Source organism: Ailuropoda melanoleuca, chromosome 10 (genome assembly GCF_002007445.2).
Source record: "Ailuropoda melanoleuca isolate Jingjing chromosome 10, ASM200744v2, whole genome shotgun sequence".
In the NCBI taxonomy this organism is placed as follows: domain Eukaryota; kingdom Metazoa; phylum Chordata; class Mammalia; order Carnivora; family Ursidae; genus Ailuropoda; species Ailuropoda melanoleuca.
Window position 1 is genome coordinate 20,258,965 of NC_048227.1, and position 24,743 is coordinate 20,283,707.

General features: G+C 45.2%; 1 protein-coding gene across 2 annotated transcripts in view; it reads right to left on the reverse strand.

Annotated features, from left to right (window-relative positions):
• PRKCB (protein kinase C beta) overlaps positions 1-24,743 on the reverse strand; it is a 320,991-nt gene that overhangs the window by 17,911 nt on the left and 278,337 nt on the right. For both annotated transcript variants that reach the window (XM_011233995.2, XM_034670243.1), the window contains exons 13-16: positions 21,576-21,714; positions 13,378-13,458; positions 12,986-13,093; positions 8,418-8,558 (exon numbers count right to left, since the gene is read on the reverse strand). In XM_011233995.2, coding sequence (XP_011232297.2) covers positions 8,418-8,558; positions 12,986-13,093; positions 13,378-13,458; positions 21,576-21,714 — 469 coding nt within the window. The remainder of the gene's footprint in view (positions 1-8,417; positions 8,559-12,985; positions 13,094-13,377; positions 13,459-21,575; positions 21,715-24,743) is intronic.

Sequence of the window (24,743 nt, forward strand, 5' to 3'; positions counted from 1 at the left end):
GGGTGGGGGGTGGAGGGTGGAGGGATGGAAAGAGAGATAAACAGACTCTGGGCTCTGTGTCCTAAACAGCTCTTGGCTATTTGTTAGGGTCTGAACAGTAGCTTAATATTTTGATGAGGATCTGTGCGAACTTCACACTCTGGATAACTGAAAGAACAAACAGAACTGGGGAATAGGAGATGTTTACTCCTTAATGAGCCCGCCTGGAGGGGCTCCGTTCAGATGCTCCCCCATACCCTGCTCCCAGCGGTTATTCAACGTCTGCTGTCTTTGTCAGCCTCAAAATCAAAGCCTTAAGGAACAAGCGAGATCTGCATCTTTTAAAATCCTGCCAGTGAAGTGTAAAAGGTGTGAATATGCTACTTGTTTGTTGCAATATTTTAAAATAAATTTTAAATCATTTGAATTGTTAAGAATCTCTAGTCTCTTACTATTACGTAACAGACATCGTTAGACGGTGGTTTCATGGCTCCTGCCCAGTAGTGCAATTTCAAACCCGAAAAGGGGCTCCCAAGGGCCTCTAATTTTAATCCTTCCAAGGATCTCAGGCAGTGCAGAGCCCATGGTTCAAGGCCTGGCTCTGCTGCCTGCTAGCTGATGGACCTTGGGCAAATGTCCCCACCTTTCCAGGCTCTCTGCCCCCTCATCCGTAATACGGTGACAATGACACCTACCTCATACAGTGGTTTTTAAGAATTAAATGAGGTACTGCCAGGCACAGACAAGAACTCAATATTTTGCCTAATACATGTGATGAGTATGGGTTTCAGAAGAATGATGTTGAGTCCCAATTTTCTAAGAGGTATTGTTCTCCCAAGCGCTTGGTACTTCCTAGGAGAGCCAAGTTCTGTTCTTAAATAAATCATATTAAGTAAAAAGTTCGGGGGCGCCTGGGTGGCACAGCGGTTGGGCGTCTGCCTTCGGCTCAGGGCGTGATCCCGGTGTTGTGGGATCGGGCCCCACATCAGGCTCCTCCGCTAGGAGCCTGCTTCTTCCTCTCCCACTCCCCCTGGCTTGTGTTCCCTCTCTCGCTGGCTGTCTCTATCTCTGTCAAATAAATAAATGAAGTCTTTAAAAAAAAAAAAAAAGTTCGCCCCCTTTCTTAAGCCTTGCATTTGGAGTTTTCATCGCAAACATACAAAGGTTACACTTTGTGGCTCCGATTCAGAAATGTCAGCACATCGAACACACACTCAGAGACGCTTACTCATACGGTGGAAAGGGCAATTAGGTTTGGAGAAGAATGTCACATGAACAGAAGTGCAGCTCATTAAAGCAGTACTCGAAGCTTCTGACCTCAGCTACATAAACAAGGTTTTCGGATGACAGAATTACCGAGAAACCCAGTCCTGTGCGCATGATTTAGTTTCTGAAGCAGTTCGGCATCTGGACTCCCAGAGGATGCAGGCTGTGATGTGTGACCAGATCACCTATGTGGTGTTTTGGAAAATGCTAATACACAGGACACTGTAGTGGTGTAGGATGGGGACCAGGGGCTCTGCTTTTTCAGCCCGCAAGCTCCCCAGTCTCTGCGGATCTTCTGATGCCTCAAAACCGTATGGGGCTTTATGTCAAGTGACAGGGAGCACAGGCCACCCGAGAAATTAGGGGCATCAGTCTAGATCGTACAGGAAGGATTGGAGTCGGTGAGGCCCGACACCCGGGCTAGAATGGAAGGAGGGAATGAGCCTTGCTGATCATGTCTGGATAATCCTGGATGGCTGCCCGGGAGGGAAAGGGGCTCTTCTTAGGGTCCACTTCCCAACTAGCTGTACTCCTCCAGCCCTGGCCAGAGGGAACAGTCCATCAGGTTCCTCCTACTGTAGAACAGAAAGGGAGCCGCGTTCCCTGGTGGGCAAGTCGCTGTGCCTACACCCTTGGTAGTTAAGACTCCGTGGATGGTAACGAAGCAGGGCGTCCTTATGACCTAGTTACTTTTCTCTCACTCCTCGATTCACTGCCTCTCTGCTGACAGCTAGGGAAGCTGATCCAAGGACTGCCCCCTGGGAGCAGCCGGAGCCTCGAGCCCCAGGCTTGTGCCTCTACCCAGTTTTCACGGCAAACTTCACACTGGGCATTAGGGACACTGAGGGATCTCACTAAGGCAATTCCTAATAGGATAAGAATGCCGCCCAAATCTCAGCCAGGCATTTTGACTTAAACATACTACGCCCGCATACCTTCTACTGTGCAACACACACTAGAAATTCTGCAAGCAAACACGCTCGCCCACGCTGTGATCTCCGTGCCCCCTCTGTTACAGCACAGCCAAATTCGGAGCTGCTCGCCCAGATCAAGGGGACACCCCGGCTATCACCCTCAGCACAAGGAACCTCCCACACCGCCCTATAATTCACACTGACAGGAGGAACAGCCCACTGCACAGCCACGCCCTGCTCTGTGCCCCATAAGCCAGCCCTCTGAATTCCAGAAGCTTCTAGGACATCCTATTTCATTCATTCATCCTGCTTTTTGCCATGACCAACAACTCCCACATTACACTCAAGGAGCAATTATGCAGGCAGTCTGAAGGGATTCTCCTTCATCCATTCCCTCATGCTCCCTAGGGTAATTACTGAGCATCCCGCCAGGAAGTGGGGAGAGGCCAAGTTGAACACACCTGGAGGCCCTCAGCATCTCCGTCCTGTCCAAGGGCCTGCTGCCACCCACCTGGATTACTGCAGGAGCCTCGAACTGGTCTCCTGATTTCGCCCTTGCACCTACCATAGTCAGAGTGATCCTTTTAAAACCCAAAGTCGGATCATGCCATTTCTCTGCTTGGGGCACTCCAAAGGCTGCCCAGCTCAGCCGGAGTAAAAGCCGAAGATCCTGCTGTGGCCCAACTGATATCATCCCCTCTTCCCCTCTCCCTCTCCCACTCAGCTCAGCACGTGGATTCTGTGCTCTTCCTTGACCGTGCCAGGCAAGCTCCTGCCTCAGGGCCTTTGCACCTGTTACTACTGCCTGAACCACTCTCCCCCACCAAGATATACACACAGCTCACTCTCTCCCTCACCTTCCTCCCATCTTTGCTGAAATGTCAGTGAGGCTTCCCAACCACCCTGTTTAAAATTGACCTCTCCCCAACCCAGCTCTCCCCATCCCCACCTCTGTTTTGGTTTCCTCCACAATGCTTGTCTACTTTTAACATATTTGCAATTTCTATGTTTATTATTTGCCCGCTCCCTCTAAAATATAAGTTCCATGAGAACAGGCAATTATATTATTTTTACTTCTGTGTCTCCAGTACCTAGAAGGGTACTTAACTTCAATAAACACCTGCTGTTCAGATGACCCGGAGCACTTGGCAGCATCCCGAGGGGACAGCACCAGAACACACTGCCTCTCAACCCACTGCTCCACCACGCACTCAGCCCCAGACACCGCCTTCCAGCACACAAACTAGCACTTCCCACCCACCGCACACTGACCCACAAAAGCCTGCTGTGTGGCCTGAACCACATCACCAGCACGCTCTGTACTGAAGCTTACACACCCCTTCAGTACAGCCTTCGCAATCCTACACGGCATAGCAACCACGACAGGATCAGCCGTTCAGCCCACGGGCTGGCGGCACCCCGCTGGACCGTGTTCTAGCCCCGGCCACACTGAGCATCGTCCCTGGTGCAGAAGCAGCCCAGCGCATATGAAAACTAATGCAGAAGACAAACGCCCCATGCTCCGATGTGTATCCCTAAAGAATCCCGTATGTTCCTCTGCACAGAGCATCGTAGCCTCTTATCTTACAGCCGTTCGTGGATTCATTCATTTATTCAGGAAAAATCATCAAGCGCCTGCTAGGTGCTAAGCCTTCTGCTAAGCACTGGGAATCAACACTGACAAAGATAGTCACAACCTTTCAATCTAGTCAAGAAGACAGACATCGCACCGAACAAGCAATTACAATAAAGTGTGGTGAGTTGGTTGATAGGACACTAGCAGATGCTCCGTCCCCAGGAATCAGGAAGAGCCTCGGCGAGGAGGAAGGAGCCGAGGCACTGCAAGGAATGGGGGCTGGAGGTGGGTGGTGCATGGGGAAGGGTCTGGACATCGCAGCTGGAGGGCTGTGCACAGACAGAGCTGGGAAGGGACGAGGACACCTGCGTGTTTGAGGAACTGCAAGAAGTTCAGAAATGCCTGCTCTCGGAGGGCAGGTGCCGAAGCTGGGGAGAGGGCAGATGATGGACCTTGGAAGACCCCAAAAGCCATACATGCTCAGGAACGGCTGGCATCATTCTGGGGGCAGCAGAGAGCCACCAGGGAAGCTTTAAGCAAGAGGGATGCCATCAGGTGCACATGTAAAAAAAAAAATCACTCAGGTACATTAAAATGCACCAAAGCTAGTGGATCTTCGTCTCAGGAAAAATGCCCTACAACCTGCTCCTTGCCGTAACAAAAACTGGCACTGGGAACGACTGAAAAGCTCATGTTAATGAACCTCCAATAATAGGACCCTTCACTGATGTTTGAATCGAATCCTCTGTTCTTGCCCCGTGTTTTTCCTCCCGCTGCACTCTATTTAATAGCACGCATGAATCAGGAACGCCGACAGATACATGCACGCCCTGTAATAACCCGAAAGGCCCGTGGCACTCTGTACACGCTTGCCACGGGCCCTTAGGGAGGTGTGCGGAAGGGGAAACGTGAAATCCTTGAGTAGGGGTGAGGACTCTGAGACTGGCGTCCGCAACTAAAAAGGTGTAGGTGCAGGTTGAATTGAAAGAGGGGGTGATATATCCATGGTTCTTATTTTTTTTTTAAGATTTTATTTATTTATTTGAGAGAGACAAAGATAGCAACAGAGATAGTGATAGAGCATGAACGGAGAGGAGAGGGAGAAGCAGGCTCCCCGAGGAGCAGGGAGCCCTATGCGGGACTTGATCCCAGGACCCTGGGATCATGACCTGAGCCGAAGGCAGACGCTTAACCAATTGAGCCACCCATGATTATTATTTCTAGTTCAGTCTCAGGGAGCAAGGGCAGTGCCTGGTTCCCCTCATTGCTGGTGGCAGAACATCTTGAAGAATACAGCCCAGTCCAATCACTGTACTTTTAAAGTCACGGTTAAACCCACGAGAGGGAATTCAAGATGTTGGCTGGTTGGAAATCTAATCAAAGGCAGAACAGTCGAAGGATCTACTGATCGTTACTAATTATTGTGATTTTTTATATTATCTATGATAAGAATAGCTACGTTTTCCTGAGTATTTTCTATGGGCCAGGCACTGGCTAGATCTTTGATATTCATTATTGCTTAGCCAGAAGTTCCAAAATATTTACCCGGTCGGAATGGACTCAGTGGTAAATAACCAGTACTAACAGGAACCGGTTAAATATCAACCTGAGTTTGAGTAATCACTACCCCAAAGACTATAAACAGTCCACGGGCCACATAAGACTTGTGGATGTGTTTAATTTGGCCTGAACTGTGTTTAATTTTTAAAAATTTGTTGCTGATGTATTGAAAGATAGTGAGAGCTCATAGAAAATCCTGACGAGGTTGGAGGAATGAAGAGCCCGCCTCCCTGAGGGGCAAACCTGGCCAGCCCAGCGCTTGGCTTGTATAAGATGCTCAGAGAAAGGTAGCCGTTCCTATGGATGATATAAAAAAATATGACAATCATTAGTAACGGTCAACAGGGTCCTGCAACTGTACCGTTGGAGATAAGCACCCAGCTCCCCAGGCTGCCTCTGTCCCCAGCAACCCCCTCTCCTATTTACATTACGTGCCTGGCTTCTAAGGCACCTGAGCCCGTAACCTGTTCCCGGAAGCCACCACCCGTCACTCAGACTAGGCAAAAACCAATGTCTTCCTCTTAAAGAGATTTTCCTCCTTGGGGCGTCTGGGTGGCTCAGTCAGTTAAGCGTCTGCCTTCGGCTCAGGTCATGATCCCAGGGTCCTGGGATGGAGCCCCGCGTCAGGCTCCCTGCTCAGCGGGGAGTCTGCTTCTCCCTCTCCCTCTGCCTCCTGCTCACCCCCATTCTCTCTCCTGGCCATGTTCCCCTGGCCTTGGCCCAGCTTCCCTGCCTGAGCTATTAACACTAAACTCCACAGCAGAGAATCTCAGCCTGGGGCACATCGGATTCACCTGGAGGGCTCCACCCCCAGGGTCTTGGATTCCGGGTTTCTGAGGAGGAGCTTGAGCATTTCAGTCCTCAAATTCCCAGGGGATACTGCTGGTCTGGGGACCACACTTTGAAAACCACTGGTCTACAACTAAAGAATGAACCCTCCCTAGAATGGCACCGGGTTCAACGCTGGTGCGGATGGGGGTATTTGCATGCCTCCTCTGGCCAAGTGAGGATGGGGGTGGGGGTACACATTTTGAGATCTCATGAATAGCCCCACAAAACCCAAGTCAGTTTCGTGTCCCATCTCTGAGTTCTCAGTTTCCTGAACACAGAACCTGTTCTTGTCTCCCAGGCTGCCATTTTGAGCTTTTTCCAAATGGTTCATTAGAAGTGATGATACTGCCTAGGACATGCAGTGTCCCTCTCTCTGACCCCAAGTGCACACATGGACATCATCTTAAGGAAGGGTATCAGCAGGACTTGACACTGTTCAACACCTCAAAGACCCTACACCCAAGACATCAATCAACGTGTGACACAGCTAACAGAAATAATGATAATTCTCCTAGAGCGTCAACTATGTGCCCGGCCTGCACTGAGTGCTTCACCCATCGTGACGGTCCTCTGAAGCAGGGGCTGTTAACGCTGCTGTATCACAGAGGGTGAAAGAGAAGAACAAAGAAGTGAACAGACTCGTCAAGTTCACCACCTCCAGAATGATCAAGAGATTGCTGGCGGGACCCACTGTATTCACTTGAGGGTCAGACACTATTAGAAATATTGTGCTCAATCCTGTGTCTGTATTTTAAGATGGAAGCTGATGGCCTGGAAGATACTAGGCATTTGGAGGTGATGTCATTTGGGACATGCTTGCAGGTGGAAGGTGTGTGTGTGGTGGGGGTGGCGGGGGGGGTGTTTGGCCTGGAAATCACAGGATTCAGGAGTGTACTCTGCAAATGTGCTGCAGAGAAAGAGGCTCTGGATGACAAGAGGGGCCAGAGGGATGGCAGTTCTGGGGAGGCTGATTAGACACCAACATGTACGTTTGCAACAGCTAGAAGGGTTGCGTGGTGCAACGGGCTGCCTCTAAATAACCTGGCTTCCTAACCCCAGGGAGTGTCCACAGAGATGCAGATGCATCGGGGATGAGCTAATGGTGTGGGATGGCGGGGGAAGGTGCAAACCAGGGAGCTGTAAGAATCACCTGGGGGGCTTTCTTCAGCCTACGTGCCCTTTGGCCCCTGGGCATTCCGATCCACTCTGGAGTCGGACTGAGGTCTGAATCCCTGCTTCATCACACCCTGGCTGAGTGACCCCGGATAGAGCACTCAACCTCTCTGAGCCTCCCTCCCTTCTTCCAGTACATGGAAAAACAGACCTCCTCAATAGCTCGTTGCAAGGTTCTCATCAGATGCCACATGCGGAGTGCTTTATGTGGTGCCTGGCACATAATAAGGGGCCAAGAAATTCCTAATATCAAAATCACTACCATTATCATCACAGAGCTCACAGTGTCGGGTTTCGGTGACAATGTTTATGTGCACATTTGAGCCTTGGTAGGCAGCTTCCCAGCTCATCATAAAGTCACAGGGTCTCCCTTCTTAATCTAACCAAGAAATAGCCTGTCTGGGAAACTGCGGTTCGAATTAATTCAGTGCAAACTCCTCCACCCCGGTGCTGACAAGTACTCCCAGCCGAGTCTTTGGGGAAGGAAAACCCTCCCGTGTGCGCACGACTGTGGGAAACGGGAGGCTTTTATTCTTGTCCTACAGATGTTACCTCAAAGCCGTGTCAACACTCAGAGCCTCTAAGAGGTCTAGGAGCACACCAGCGTTTGCTTCATTCTGTTGCGCCTCGGGTGGTAGCTGGCTGGTGGTGCTGTCTGACTTACCGACTCAGACGTAGGGTAAGTTTCAGGATTACATTTAAATACCATGGAGGTAAACAACATGACCTTTTCAATGTCAGTAGGAAGAGAACGGGACACAGTCGAACCAAAGAAAGAACAAGGGCAAAATGAGACTCCGCATCCCTGTCCAAAACTGGATCTGAACGCTGCTCACCGAAGTACCATCTCCAAAGAAGGTGCCAGCGATACAGTTAACTATAACTGAATCGGTAACATAGAAGCTCAGTAGCCACTGTCTTTCCCGCCTTTGCAGAGGCCGGGCTATGTGAATGGAGATTTCCATTTTTGTACCCAGTGACTGTTGCATCAACTTACAGACATACTCGAGTAAAAACATCGATGTCTCCCCCTCAGAACACTGCGGGCGCACACGACGGGAGAGGAGAGAGTGTGTTATGCACACGAATCCGAGAGCCAGAGAGGACAGTTTACTTACGGCTTTTGGCTTATACGGGGGCTGAATCTCTTTGCGTTCAAGTTTCTCCCAATCAATATACCGGAAAAACGCATGCTCCTTGATGTCACGTTCACCTTCGGGTCCGCAACCCAGACGTTTGCCCGGGTGTTTGGTCATCAGCTTCGAGAGAAGAGAAAGGCTGGATTTAATGAAACTCGTGTGGGGAGGGGCATGTGAGCCGCGCAGAAACAATGACTCCCGTGAATTAGGGAAGAAAGTGCAGAGTCTCCACGTTTATTTCTTGCTTTCACATTCCAGACAATAATTTCCCAGTGAGGTCTTTATAATCGGAGGGAGGACCCAACAACAGGACCTGCCGCTGGTCGTCCCACAGCAAGATTGCTTATGGTTAATCGAAACTGAGCCTCAATGTGGCTCTGAACTTCAAGTGAGAAATGTCACCGATGCATTCTGATTTAAGAAGGAGTTTTATGCAATTACTGGGGCATTTAATGAGAACAGTTTCAATATCTTCAAATTCCCCACCTCCCACCCTAAGACAGCTGGAGTGTGACCAAGGGCAAAGGCCACATTCATTCTGATAATATTTGCATTTCTCAGTAAAGCACTTGTGAAAATGACAAAACAGAAGAAAAAATATTAGTCAAATGGACCCAAGTTTCAAGTAATTATTTTCTGAAAGCTCATTAAATAGTCAAAACCTAGCCCAGCTCATTTTGCTTGTATCACACATTACACTAAACTCCGCTGAGGTTTCTTTGGTTTTCCATTTAAATTACTTAATTATCAAAACCCTCCATCTTTGGGTCTCTGAGCCAGTGCTAAATAACAAGATGAATAGATGCTCCAAGATGAAACCAGACAGGCTTCCTCTTGTAAATGAATCCAAAGCAGCATGAAAATCTCTCTGATCTCAAGACTTGAGCAAATGCGCCGAGAGCAAAGACGGAGGGGTTGGTGATTGAAAAAACAAAAAACCCAAACCCAAAACCAACAAGAAGGCCTTGAAGAGGAAAAACGAGCAGTTGGAACATACAAGACCAAGAAGCTTCCCAGAGCTGACCTGACTACCGTGATGCCAGAGTCCTTAGACTGTGCCCAGGATCTGAGGATCACAGCAAGGAGGTGAACCCAGCAAGGTACACCTATGCTGTTGGACATTCCGCTTAGCCCACTTCCTGCTTGCAGATAACTTGTCAGCAGAAACTATCCCCCTACACACACGCGTGCACACACACACGGACACAGACATTCTCCGTATATGCTTTACCTGCTGGGGGAAAATCACTGGGCACTTCTATTCTGAGCTGCTACTTGATCTGCACGCACGCGCTTACCCGATTCTCACAGTAACTTGATGAGGTGGGTATATTATTTTTCCCATTCCAGTGACAAGGCAATTGACGTTCAGAGAGGTGAAGCAACCAGCAAGGACGGCAAGGACGCAGAGAGACAGGGAGTGGTAGAGCTGGGACTTGATCTCACCTTTGCCTACTCCCGAACTTGGGCTTTTCATGAGAGAGCTCTTTGTAGGCTCCCCAGGGGTATCTGTGGCTTGGCTTGGTCAGGAAGGGTTTATGGAGGGCAAGCACATGGGGCCAGGTCCCGACATTTGTGTAGGATTAATAGGAGGAAAGAAAGGGCTACGAGGTTTTGGTTGGCACTACCGCTAATATTATCAATGATGTCTTCTGTGTACGGAGTACTTCCTACGCACCCAGGCTCTGTGCTCAAGGCTTCCCAGGCATTACTCTTTCATCTTGATTTTCATTTTACAACGATTATCCTCATTTTCCAGATAAGAAACTGGGTCCAGAGAAGGAGTCATCTGTCCAGAGGCACAAAGCTAAGTAGCAGAGCTGTCTTTGAACCGATCTGCCCTGCCCGACCCAGAGCTCTTACTGCTCTGTGCTCTGCAGTCCGCTGGTTCTCATGCTAATGCGTGGCCAGCTGGGGCTTCCGTCTGCGTTAAGTTTGTTACAAGTGGGAGCGGCAATCTGCGCAAAGTTATACTGATTTTTTTTCTGGTAGAAAATAGTTCTTAAATGGGATGTGTATATATAAAGGACTTTTCAACTGGAATGGAATGGGTTTCAAAAGCCTAGCTCAAGTTCCGTGTAAGGACAAGGATGCCAAGCGAAGGAAAGCCACTGCCGAATCATCCAACACCGCTAATGCAAGTCTCTGCCCAGTTACTGCACTTGGAGCCGATGTGCCTGCGGCCATGCAGACAGCTGGATTTAATCACTGTTCCGATCTCTGATCACCTCCCAGACGCATCCCCTGGGGCCGCTGTTCGGGAGGAAGCATTTGCTGTTGGCTTGAGCAGCCCATCTTCTTCGCAACCTCAACCTCGAAGCAAGAGCCCACACTGGACTCAGCCCACTCGACTCAGAAAGGTCCTCGAACCCAGTGGTAAGAAAGTCACTCCAGTTAATCCTGAAGGTTATGGGTCCTAAATTAATAGAAATCTGCTCTACCAGGGAAACCGCTAATTGGAGCTGAAGCTGAATGCAACTGACCTGGAAAATCCTCTCTCCTCCATGACCCACTTAGAACCCCCAGCTGTCCAGGCAGGACAGAGTGGTGAAGGGGGAGGTCTCAAGCATGTATTAATAAAGCACCTACCATGCGCCAATACCGCACAAGGAGCTTTCTGTTACCTGATTGAATGCTCTCAAAAACTTCTGTTCAATGAGTATTATTATTCCATTTTTAGGAATAAAGAGACAGACGCCCAGAGGTGCAAAGTAAGACGGAGTGGAAGTGCTGAGATGTGCAAAGGGTCTCGATCGCCCAAATCCCCCACTTAAAAAATTCCTATCGCAGTGTATGCATAAATGCCGAGAGAGGCCTGGCAGGTAAGATAGTGGCGCAGAGCGTTAGTAATAATAATCATCATCATGGCCCATGGGTTTTGGATCAGAGCACCAGGCTCTGTTGTAAGGGATTCACTTGTATTGACTCATTCAGTCATTAAAGAATCCTGTATGGAACACTATCATTAGCCTCAATCCACACACAAGGTTGAGGGCCTTACCCACAGTTGTAGGGGTAATAATGCTGGGACTAGAATTCGAACCCAGAGGGAACTGGGTCAGATGGAGATTTCTGCAAATCGGAGAGGGTACGCCCTATCTTAAAGGGACACAGGCTTCCCACCCAGCTGGCTGATGCTTTCTTTATAGGAATGACAGACAGGCATGGTGAGATCAGATTTTTCAAGAGAAACTAGAAAGTTAACGTTTATGGGAAATCCCCTGCTCTTGAAATGTTGGCAATTACTAACAGACCAAAAGGTCAGTATATGACCCCCACCCATTCTTCCTCCCCTACGAGAATATATCTATGGAGGTCTGCACTGGCCTTACACTGTGCTAGGTGATTCACCATGAGTGAGGATCTAGGTGGTGTTGACAAAGTGCTCTAGATGGAGAGGCTGGCCCAGCTATTATTACAAACTTCTAGAGTTTTCCAGCATTTCTGCACCCAGGCCAGCTCACTGGGCATCTGACTGGGGCCAAGAAGAGCAAGGCTGGATCGGGCAGTGGGAAACCTGCAAATACCCCGAAGATCTAGGGCCAGCAGCCCTGGTTCCTTCAGACACACAGGTGGGGGAACCCACTGGGAAGGCATGGCCATGCCCTAACGTTGATAACTGGTCCCCCGACTGGTGGGAGAGTGAATACTTAATCAAGGCAGGCTCCGTGGGCTGTAATCTCTGGGGCTCTCATAGCTTGCTCCCACACTTCTATCAGGGTTGCAATGCTACCACATTTGTTTTAAAGGCAGTGGTTTTCAAGCCACACGGGGACTTTTGCAAAATACCGACGTCCAGACCATCTTTAAGGTGAGCCTGAGGTTCTGTACAATCTGAAGAAGTACTTTGGGTCATCCTGATGGCACCAAAGATGTGGACTGCTGACCTCCAGGGACTCACCCAGGTCACTGGGAGCACATCCTGGCCCAAAGCTAGATGCAGAATAACAAAGCAATCCTCACCGGCAAACGTGGGCCCTGCCTTCTCTTCATCCACTGCCATGTACGAAATGAGCATGCTTTTCAGCCGTGTGTGGGGCATGGATGGAGACTAGGGGTTCTGAAGACACATCTGGGTCAGCTTACCCAGAGAATCCCTTAAACTCAGTCTTTCGTGATCCTTTCTTAGGACAAAAGTTACACACTGTTGGTATTAGCCACGCACGTAAGCAGAGCAGGGCCAGGCTGTCAGATCAGCGCTGCAGGCCTCTTGCACACCTTCCCATGGGTTCCAGCTCTTTGCATTTCCTATCTCATTCATCCAATATGCATTCCCCTCTGCGGGCTAGCGCCTGGAGCCCAGCCAGCAGCAAGATACTGTTGCCGGCAGACCTCTCGGGTATTTTGTGCAGATCGGAAAACAGCTCCTTTTGCTTCGGGAGATAGAAGGTCTACCCCAGGCTCACAGGCTGGCAAGTGCAGGGAGGGGTACAGTTCAGTCTCCATTCCACCCCTCCCCACCCGGGGTGAGGCGTCCTCGTGTGGGGCACACCCTGCATTCTCCACATGTGGTGGTCCTGGCAGCAGGCTTTCAGAGGCTCACTCACCCCTTTGCAGATGGCCACAGCTTCCTTGGACATGGACTTGGGGTAAGCCACATTGTGTTCCATGATGGACTGGAAGAGCTCATCCTCATCCTCCCCTTCAAAGGGTGCCTGTGGGACAGAAGAGAGTTTGGGAAGACAGGGTGCCTGACCCTCCCCAACTGCCCCAAACCACCAGGCCCTTTTCCCTGGGCTCCACAGTGAGGCCACACTCAGGGGATTCCAGGGAGAAGATTAGGAAAAACATTCAAAAGACTCGGGTAACCCCAAGGCCGCGGAAGTCACTGGGCTTCCGATCTAGGAGCTGGTATCAAGCTGACAACCTTCTTCTAGAGAAACCATGCAGATGGGGGTAAGGGAGGATTTTTCTTACAAATCACTTAAAATTCAATTACCTGCCCAGCCAACATTTCGTACAGCAGGACTCCGAAGGCCCACCAATCCACAGACTTCCCATAGGGCTGGTAGGCAATGATCTGGAAAACAGAAGGCATTCCATCAGGGAGGCAGGCAGGTTCCTGCCATGGCTGCAGACTGAATACTCACTTCTTTTATGTAAGAGCAGAGTATCCCGGGGCTGGGAGGAGGGAGAGTTCTTCCTTTGCTTGTCATCTGCCTACCGGGAAGGATTAAATTGGCTGTTACAGTCCCAGATGTGGGCCACTGACAAAAAGAGCAACTAAGGAGCCTAGTGCCCACTTATCCACCTTAGGAAGATGATATCCTTTACCAGGGGGCCTGCGGGCAGGGGAAACATCTGTGGGTGCCACACCGCCTTTTCGAAGCACTCAGCACAGTGTGTTCTTCTTCATTTTCATACAGTGACCGTGGCATCTTTAAGAAGGAAAACTGTCTTTGTTTCTCATTATGAAAGTAATCACATTTATACAACAATGGGAATGCCCTTAACACTACTGAACTGTACACTTAGAGATGGTTACGAAGATAAATCTTTTTATTCTTTTTACCACAATTTAAAAAATTTAACTTAAAAAGTTGTAGGGGCGCCTGGGTGGCACAGTGGTTAAGCGTCTGCCTTCGGCTCAGGGCGTGATCCTGGCGTTATGGGATCGAGCCCCACATCAGGCTCCTCCGCTATGAGCCTGCTTCTTCCTCTCCCACTCCCCCTGCTTGTATTCCCTCTCTCGCTGGCTGTCTCTATCTCTGTCGAATAAATAAATAAAATCTTAAAAAAAAAAAAAGTTGTAATAGCACTCTTGCTATTTTACACTGTATTTAAAAATATCGACAATCAATCAAATAATCAGTCAATAAATAGACAAGCTAAGAGAACACAATTAAAGTCACCTGTAATTATCGATCAAGGGAAAAATTATGATAGCTCTTTGGTCTATTTCCTCTTAGAGTCTTTTTATTAATATACAGTAAAGTGTGCATATGCATGTCAAACATGTTAATATGTGGAATTTTAACGAAGTATTTTATTCACTTAAAATTTCCACACGATAGTTGCGTTTTGACCTCTGCCCGGCATTCCATTGGATGGATATACCAAAATCTACTTTGCCAATTCCCAGCTGATCGGGTTTCTTCTGATGCTATGACACATATTTTTGTAACTGGATATATGGACACTTGTCCAATTATTTCCTTCAGATAAATTCCTAGAAATAGCATCGTGGATCAAATGGTACATGTAGTTTTTAAAAATTATTTTATTTATTTTTCATCATGATAGGTGTTGTTCTCTGTAATCTCCATCACCTATTTCACCCATCCCCCCACCAACCTCCCCATCTGTTTGTTCTCTATAATTAAGAGTCTGTTTCTTCGTTTGTCGCCCTTTTTTCCTTTGCTCTTCTGCTTTGTTTCTTAAAGTCCACATACGAGCGAGATCACATGGTATTTGTCTTTCTCTGACTGATTTCGCTTAGCATTATACTCTCTAGCTCCATCCACGTCATTGCAAAGGGCAAGGTTTCATTCTTTTTATGGCTGAATAATATTCTAGAGAGAGAGAGAGCGCACGAGAGCGCTCGGCTTGTTTATCCATTCATCTATTGATGGACACGTGGGCTACTTCCTTAGTCTGGCTATTTTAAATAATGTTGAAATAAACATAGAAGTGCACACATCCCTTTGAATTAGTGTTTTCGTATTTTGGGGGGTAAATATCCATTAATGCAATTGCTGCGTCATAGGGTAGTCCTATTTTTAATTTTTTGGTGAATCTCCATACCGTTTTCCACAGTGGCTGCACCCGTTTGCATTCCCACCAACAGGGGAAGAGGGTTCCCCTTTCTCCACATCCTCACCAACACCTGTTGTTTCTTGTGTCATTGATTTTAGCCACTCTGACAGGTGTGAGGTGATATCTCATCGTAGTTTTGATTTGCATTTCCCTGATGCTGAGTGATGTTGAGCATGTTTTCATGTGTCTGTTGGCCATCTGGATGTCTTCTTTGGAAAAAGGTCTGTTCAAGTCTTCTGTAATGGTATATATAGTTTTAAGGTTTTTCATACTCATTACCAAATTGCCAGAGCATGGCAAAGTCTAGAATAGCCATGTGACCATCCTTCTTTCAAATTCTAGGCATGTAAAACTAACTGTATCAAAGGGTTTAAAAGGTGATCTATAGCAAAGCTTCAGGTCAGAGGCGTGTGGGTCAGACTGTCCGGCCTTTGAATCATGACTGCTGTTTCTGAGTCATGTGACTCTGGGGGAGGTTACTTAAATTCTTGATGTCTCGGTTTCCTCCCCTACAAAAGGAATTTTAAAATATCCATGTCATAGGGTTTTGCAAGGATGAAAGAGAAATGTGTGCTTCTCACACATTATGCCCTCAAAATGTTAGCTGTCACTAGAAGGTTTTCTCATTCAGTGGTTGTTTTACTCAACGAATGCATCCAAGCAAACTTGGCTATAAAACAAATGTCCGTTTGTTGAACTCCATCTGCCGCCTCTGCGTTCACCCTAACGTCAGAAACCCCCTCTGAGGATAATTAAACTGTAAGAGACTGAAGGGAAAGCTTTCTATGAGAACACTTATTCAAAGTGTTTTCACACTTTTAAAGTACTTCATGTCTTCTTTGATCCTCATGACAACCTAACAAGTTAATCCTTTTACAAAGGAAAATAGAACATGGGAGGTGAAAGAAATTGCCAGAAGGTGAGGCGGTTAGTTAATGGCAAAGCCAGGGCAAAAGCTGGACCCCTGCTTATTCCTTCCATCAGGGGGCTGGAGGAGGGAGCAGCTTCCCCAGAAACACAACACCAGGTGTCCGTCTGGTGCATCGCAACCACTGGGAATTCTGGAAAATCACAGATATGGGGGTCCTCCCTGTAGAGATCTGGATTCAGTTGATCCACGCTAACGCCTGGGCAGCCTACATTCTAAAAGCATTCTGGGTGACAGTGAACTGCAGTGAGTTTGGAACCAGAGATTGCTGAACTCATGGCAGATCAAGGAATTGTCTGATGCCCTAACTGCTTAGCAAAATGATAATAAGGAGGTAGGACATGTAGGGAAAACACCACTGCGTTCTAATACAGGCGTCCCCTGCTTTTCGAAAGTTCGCGTTCCGCCACTTTGCTTTTACGAAAGACCTACATTAGTACCTGTTTTCGTTAACCGAAGGAAATCCTGAGAGGACTTTTGCTTTTACAATAAAGGCAAAGAGCAAAAATTGAATTCAGCATTTGGTTTGCAGGGAGTCATTACAGAGGCAGCGAGAGTGGCACCGCCAAGCTCCTTCCCAGGGAACTTCACCCAGCATCAAGCAGCCACAGCTTTGAATGGTGTGAGCATCTGTGCTTGATTTCGATTTATTTTATGCATCCACTAGCCAGATGTGTCCTAAGGTCTCAGAAAAGCCCAAGAGGTTATTTTTTGGGTCTGAGAACACTAACATTTTTTTCCCGTGTAAAACTGCTATTGCTATAGAACTTCTTTGCTTCGCACCATTTTGGCTTATGATATTTTTCACAGTTAGGCTCTACCATCAATAGTAGGAGAAATCTATAAAGGGTTTTAAAAAAAGATTGCTTTTAATTATTCAAGTAATACACAAATATGTTTACCTTGTGAAAAACGTACACAGTATACAGAGTGAGCTAAATTTGTCTTTACTGTGCTCTTACCCTCAGTGGTAACCATGTTGTAAGATCAGTCTGGAACCTTCCAGCTTTTCTATGCCTTTACATGTATTTCTACATAGGAAACATACAGCAGTGTTCTGTGTATTTGTTGTTGTTTTCCATATATGGTATCATATTGTATTTAACATTCTGTAACTTGATTTCTTCCTCCCAGCTTTATTGAGAAATAATTACATACATCATTGTGCAAGGTTAAGGCACATACCATGATGGTTTGATTTACATATATTGTGAAAAATGATTAAAATAAGTTCAACTAACATCGACTTTCTCATATAGATACGCTAAAAAGAAAGGGGGAAAAAGGAAAAAAGCTTTCTCCCTTGTGATGAGAACTCTTAGTATTTATTCTCCTAACTTTCTTCTATATCATACAGCAGTGTTTGCTATGGACATCATGTTGTACGTTATATCCTTAGTACTTACTTATCTTATAACTAGAAGTTTGGACGTCTTGACCATCCTCCCACAATCCCCCTCCCCATCTTCCACCTCTGGGAACCACAAGTCTGATCTCTTTTTCTACGAGTTTGGTTTTTTCTTTTTTCAAGATTCCACATATAAGTGAGATCATACAGTATTTGCCTTTCTCTGTCTGACTTATTTCACTAAGCATAATGCCTTCAACGTCCATCCATGTTTTCTATGGCCTGAATAATAGTTCATTCTGTATATATACCACAACTTCTTCATCCGTTCATCCATCGATGGACACTTAGGTTGTGTCCATGTCTTGTAAATAATGCTGCAATAAACATGGGAGTGTAGATATCTTTTTGAGTTAGTATCTGTGTTTTTTTCTCCTCTTTGGATATATTCCCAGAAGTGGAATTGCTGGGTCATATGGTAGCTCTTTTTTGAATTTTTTTGAAGATCCTTCACACTGTTTTCCAGAGTGGCTACACCAATTTACAATCCCATCCACAGTTACAAGGGTTCCCTCTTCTCCACATCCTCTCAACACTTGTTACCTCTTGTCTTTTTGATAGTGGCCATCCTAACAGGTGTGAGGGGATAATCTCATTGTGGTTTGAATTTGCATTTCCCTAATGATGAGTGATACTGAGCATCTTTTCATGTGCCTGTTGACTTTTGTATGTTTTTTGTGTTTTTGTGGTGTTTTTGTTTTCTTTAGAATGTCTATACAGGTCCTTTGTCCATGTTTTAATTGTGTAATTTGTTTCGTTTGCTGTTGAGGTGTATGAGTTCTTTATCTATTTTGGATATTAACCCCTTATCAGAGATACGGTTTGCAAATACTTTTTCCCATTCCATAGGTTCTCTTCTCACTTTGTTGGTGATTTCTTTTGCTGTGCAGGTTTTTAGTCTGATGTGTGTTATTTTGATTTTGTTGCTTGTGCTTTAGATGTCATATCCCAAAATCACGACCAAGACCCATGTTGAGGAGCTCTGCTCTATGGTTTCTTCTAGGAGTTTCATAATTTCGGGTCTTACATTTAAGTCATTAACCCATTTTGAGTTCATTGTTGCGAGTGGTGTAGGATACCACTCATTCTTTTACATATGAATACCCAATTATCTCAGCACCATTTATTAAAGAGACATCTTCTCCATTGACTATTCTTGGTTTGCTTGTCAAACATTAGTCAACCATATATGCTTAGGTTTTGTTCTGGGCTCTCGATTCTGTTCCCTTCGTCTACTTATCTGTTTTTTTGCCAGTACCATATTGTTTTGATGACTACAGCTTTAGAGTATAGCTTCAAATCAATAGTATAAGGCCTCCTGATTTGTCTTTCTTTCCTTCCTTCTTTGCTTCCTTCTTTCTTTCCTTCCTCCTCTCTTTCTTCTCTCTCCTTTCTTTCTTCTTTCTTTCTTTCTCCTTCCTTCCTTCCTTCCTTCCTTCCTTCCTTCCTTCCTTCCTTCCTTTTCTTTTTCTTTCTTTCTTCAGAGAGAGATAGAGTGTGTGTGAGTGGGGAGAAGGGAGGGGCAGAGGGAGAGGAAGAATCTTAAGCAGGCTCCACACCTAGCATGAAGCCTGACATGGGGTTCGATCTCACAATCCTGAGATCATGACCTGAGCCAAAATCAAGAAGAGTCTGACGCAACCAACTGAGACACTCAGGCACTTCTTTTTTTCTCATTTCTTTGGCTATTCAGGATCTTTGTGGTTCCACATAAATTTGGGTGGTGTTCTTTGTACTTCTGTCGAAAATGCAGTTGAAATCTTGATAGTGATTTCATTGAATCTATTGATGGCTTTTGGTAGTATTGACATTTTAACAAAATTAATTCTTCTAATTTGTGAACATGAGATGTCTTCCCATTTATTTGTATCTTCTTCAATTTCTTTCAGCAATATCTTGTAGTCCTCGGAGTAGAAATGTTTTATCTTCTTAGTTAAATTCAGTCCTAAGTATTGTATTGTTTTTGATGTTATTGTAAAATGGGATCCATTTCTTCATTTCATTTTCAGAAAATTTGTTGTTAGTGTATAGAAATGCTACTGATATTTGTATACTAATACCGTATCTCGCAACTTTACTGAATTCATTGATTAGATCTAAAAGTTTTGGTTAAGTCTTTAGGATCTTCTACATATAAAATCATGTCATATGCAAACAGAGACCAGTTTCATTTCTTCCTTTCCAATTCTGGTACTTTTATTTCTTTTTCCTGCCAGATTGTTCTAGCTAGGACTTCTCGTACTATGTTGCATAGGAGTAGTGAGAATGGACACCCTTGTCTTATCCCTTGTTTGTTTTTTTTTTCTGCATCTATTGAAGTGATGTGATTCTTTTTATTCTACTAATGATGTATTACAACGATTGATTTGCATATGTTGAGTCATCCTTGCATCCCAGGGACAAATCCCACTTGGTCATGGTGAATGATCCTTTTAATGTGCTCCTGAATTCAGTCTACTAGTATTTTACTGAGAATTTTTCTATCTACACCCATCAAGGATATTGGCCTGTGGTTTTCTTTTCTAGTAGTGTCCTCTTCTGTTTTTGATATTAGAATAATGCTAGCCTTGTAAAAATAGTTTGGGAGTCTTCCCTCCTCTGATTTTTCAGAAAAATTTGAGAAAGATTGGCGTTAATTCTTTTTTAAGTGCTTGGTAAAATTCACCAGTGAGGCTATCTAGTCCTGAGCTTTTCTTCTTTGGGAGATTTTTGATTACTAATTCAATCTCCTTACTAGTAATTGGTCTATTCAGATTTTCTATTTCTTCCTGATTTAATCTTATTAAGTTGCATGTTTCTAAAAAATTTTCCATTTCTTCTAGGTTGTCCAGCTTGTTGGCATATAATTGTTCACTGTACCTTGATTTCTTTCTCTTAACGATACGTTTCAAAGATCTTTCCATATCTACATACATAACTCAGTCTTTTGAATTGAATTGATGTGGTATTTCATACTATAAATATTCAGTCCAAAATCCATTCCTTGATTGACAGACACTGTTCAAGTTAGTACATACAGACACACTCTGATCTTTATAAGAGCTGCATGGTACTTCTTAACATGAATGTAGCATATTTTAGCTAATCATTCTTTTATTGATGGTCTTTGAGGTTGTTTCCTATTTTTCATTATTTAAAAACAGCACTGTAAAGAAGAAAGGACTTTGAACACACATCACTTCAGCTGTGTGTATGTGTGTGTGTGTGTGTGTGTGTGTGTGTTGCAAGCTAAGTTCCTAGAAGAAGAACTGTTTTCGTAAAAGAGTATGCAGGTTTTAAATTTTGTGGCGAATTTTTTAGTTATATGGGGTCTCCTATCATCATTGTTCCAAATAAGTGACTGACAGTCAAGAAAAGAATTCTAGAATACCTATTTTCATGACTCTGTGTCACATCCTCAGTTTCTTTCCTTAAAAATCTAGTAACAGATTGCAAAATGCCACTTCTCCAAGCACCAATTCAGAGAAAAAGGAAGGCTATCATCTGGCACAAATTCTGTACCATGACATGTTGGGGAAATCCATTCGGCAATTGACCGTTTCCTTTGGGAAGGGAGGGGGAGGCACTAGAATTAAATCTTTTCCCTTTCATTTATATCTTACTCACAGAAAGAAAAATTCTAAGTCCTTCAGGATTTAGTATCAGTACATAGATCCTGTGTCATATGTCAGCTCAGGAAAGCCCTCTCTGTCTCTCTTTCCCTCCTTTTAACAAACATTTCAATGTCATAATGAGGCAGTATCATATGGCCATGAGCCACAGCAGCTTGAAGAATTTTCCTGATGTGTGGTGGATGGTTCTTTTTGAGTTTTATTTAAATTTTCCCCAAACCTTGATGTATTTTAGGCCTGAGCTTCTGGATGTGTGCAAAGTTAATTTGCATGTGTGATCTCCAAGGAACGATTTAGAGTATAGGAGAAGGTCTAGCCTGAGGTTTGCTTACCAGGTACCCCCCTGGACCTTTCCCAGCTCTGATACGGTCATCTAGGGCACAGGGGAAACATCAATGCAACATGGACGTGTTAGGGATCCCGTCAGCTCTCACCTCAGGGGCGATGTAGTCTGGAGTGCCACAGAATGTCTTGGTGGTCACCCCATCCCAGATGTTTTCTTTGCACATGCCAAAATCAGCAATCTTGATGTGGCCCTCTGAATCCAGCATCACATTGTCAAGTTTGAGGTCACTGCAGCAGACATAAAAATTGAAGGATTTAACAAACGCTATTTATTTCAAGTCAACCAACAGTCACTCATGACATGCAAAACACTGTGCTAGGTGTTGGGGAAGCACAGAAGTGAGTATAAGGCAGCCCTTGCCCTCTAATAGTTTATAATCTGGCCGATAAAGAGGGGTCCACAAACTTGTCTGTTTTTCCTTTTTTTACAGATCCAACTGTGCCAAGCATCTCACAAGGACACAATGAGACAGCAGCTTTCAGAAGAGAGATCCACAAGAATCTAAATAAAGAGCAGAGTATCCATGAGGCTTCTTGTACCAGGAGCATTTCAAGAGTCAATCCTTGTGCTTTATGGACCCCTTACATTTCACAGTAAGGTACATTTTTCACAAAATTATTATTTTTGGAAATATCTCTGAAGATCATGGAGGGAAAAAAAACTGATGGAAAGAATCTTACTTAGCTTCAAGTGTTCAAGCTCTCCTAGGCTGATTCCTAGGACATGATTTCCAAGAGTTCCCATTGATCCTTTCAACCAAAAAAAAAAAAATGTGTTGCACACCTACTATGTGACAGGCACTATGCTTAGAGCTAGGTATATACTGTGAACAAGATAAATAAACATTTTGCCTCTGCTCAGATTAAATTCCAGTAGAGGGAAAACGATAATTAACAAATGTTCAAATCTATAATTATTACATGATCATTAATTATAGTTATTATATATTATCTAACTATTACTTAGTTATTAATCTATGATTGCTATAGACTTTGATGGGCGGTGTGAAGAAAATGAAGAGGATGATGAGATAGTAACGGGGGAAGGCTTCTGTAAAGAGGATGCCAGGAAAGTGTTACCTCCATGGAGGTAACATCTGAGCTTTAACATAAAGGATACGTGCTATACCTCATTCTTTTATTTCATCCATGTTGATGAGGAGAGCTTGATTATTTTTGGAAATGCTTGCACATTCCCAGCATATTGGATTACTCCAATACCATCACACTTTCTCTTCCCTGTCAACACTTGGTGTTTTAGTATCAATGAGTAGTGATGATCTGTGCGCCAGTCTTCTTCAATCTCAATAGAGTCCAACTTCCTGAGAGGTAATGCGGTCTACTATTCAATTCAGACCTCTATCTTAAATCATCTTCATTGGGTGGTGGACATCTGTGGTCCCTGCCTATTTTAGCATCTTGTGATGACAGCATCCCCATATTCCTTTGAAGGACCATCCTTCCCTGATTCTCAACCATGTAAGGTTGGTGGTGCTGATCCCAGCTCCTGGCTCCATGAGTGGTCACGTGGGCCTATCCTGGCCATTGGAAACAACTCATTCTGCTGGTCAGAGTGACTGCTACAGGAATGGCCATGTGATCCAAAATGAGTTAATCAAAGCCATTGAGCATTAGCTCTGGCACTTTTGGTGGTATTGTCAGGAAAGAGATGAGCTCTTTTTACATTGGGATTGCTCAGGTGGTTGAATATAAGTCTAGAAGTGCCAGGGGTCACCAGGTGGAGAAGCAAGCAAGTAGAGATAACACAGAACCTGGAGGGAAGGTGATAAAGTGAACACTCATAATATCATTTGAGCCCTTGGATCCATCCTGGTGTAAAGTCACATCTGCCCCGTGTACTTTTCAGTTATATCAGCTAAAAAATATCTCTTTTAACAAGTTAGTTTGAATTGAGTTGCTGTCGTCACCTTCAAACAAAAGGATTCAACTTGAAAAAAACATACTGGCATCTCCTATCTGTGTCTGAGAGGTCCATTCATCCAAGGGGAGGCCCACTTGCACCCCATTTGCCAACAGCAACACACCATGCTCTTTGGTGCTGTCCATGGTACCACCAAATCCAGCCTTTATGCTTATCTACAAGCCACGGTGGTCTCTGAATGCCAGCTTAGAACTTAAACTGGACTTTGTGGCAACTTGCTTCACCTAAACATGCCAGGTCTACATGTGATTTGATTAACAGAGACCTATGACATTCCCCTCAGCTTGATCACATGCCCCCAAAGAGGCACTTGGGCAACTAGGAAAGTGATAACAACTTTGTATGTTATGGAAAAGGAGCTTCAGGGGGCACCTGGGTGGCTCAGTTCGTTAAGCATCTGACTCATGATTCTGGCTCAGGTCATAGTCTCAGGGTCGTGAGATCAAGCTCTGTGTCGGGCTCTGTGCTCAGCATGGAGTCTGCCTGAAACTCTCTCTCTCTCCCTCTCCTTCCGTCCCTTCCCCCACTCACTAAATAAAGAAAGAAAGAAATACATAAATACAATCTTAAAAAAAAAAAAGGAGCTTCAGGTACAAAGAGTCAGCAGTTTATGCAGCTGAGGGACAACCCAGTCATATTCACTGTCCCATCCCTCCTACATTGTTGGTGGTAATGCAAGTTGGTACATCCACTTTGGAAAACAGTGTNTGGTGGGAATGCAAGTTGGTACAGCCACTCTGGAAAACAGTGTGGAGGTCCCTTAAAAAGTTAAAAATTGAACTACCCTATGACCCAGCCATTGCACTACTGGGTGTTTACCCCAAAGATACAGACGTAGTGAAAAGAAGGGCCATATGCACCCCAATGTTCATAGCATCATCGTCCACAATAGCTAAATCATGGAAGGAGCCGAGATGCCCTTCAACAGATGAATGGATTAAGAAGTTGTGGTCCATATATACAATGGAATATTACTCAGCTATCAGAAAGAACGAATTCTCAACATTTGCTGCAACATGGACGGCACTGGAGCAGATAATGCTAAGTGAAATAAGTCAAGCAGAGAAAGACAATTATCATATGATTTCTCTCATCTATGGAACATAAGAACTAGGATGATCGGTAGGGGAAGAAAGGGATAAAGAAAGGGGGGGTAATCAGAAGGGGGAATGAAACATGAGAGACTATGGACTATGAGAAACAAACTGAGGGCCTCAGAGGGGAGGGGGGTGGGGGAATGGGATAGACCGGTGATGGGTAGTAAGGAGGGCACGTATTGCATGGTGCACTGGGTGTTATACGCAACTAATGAATC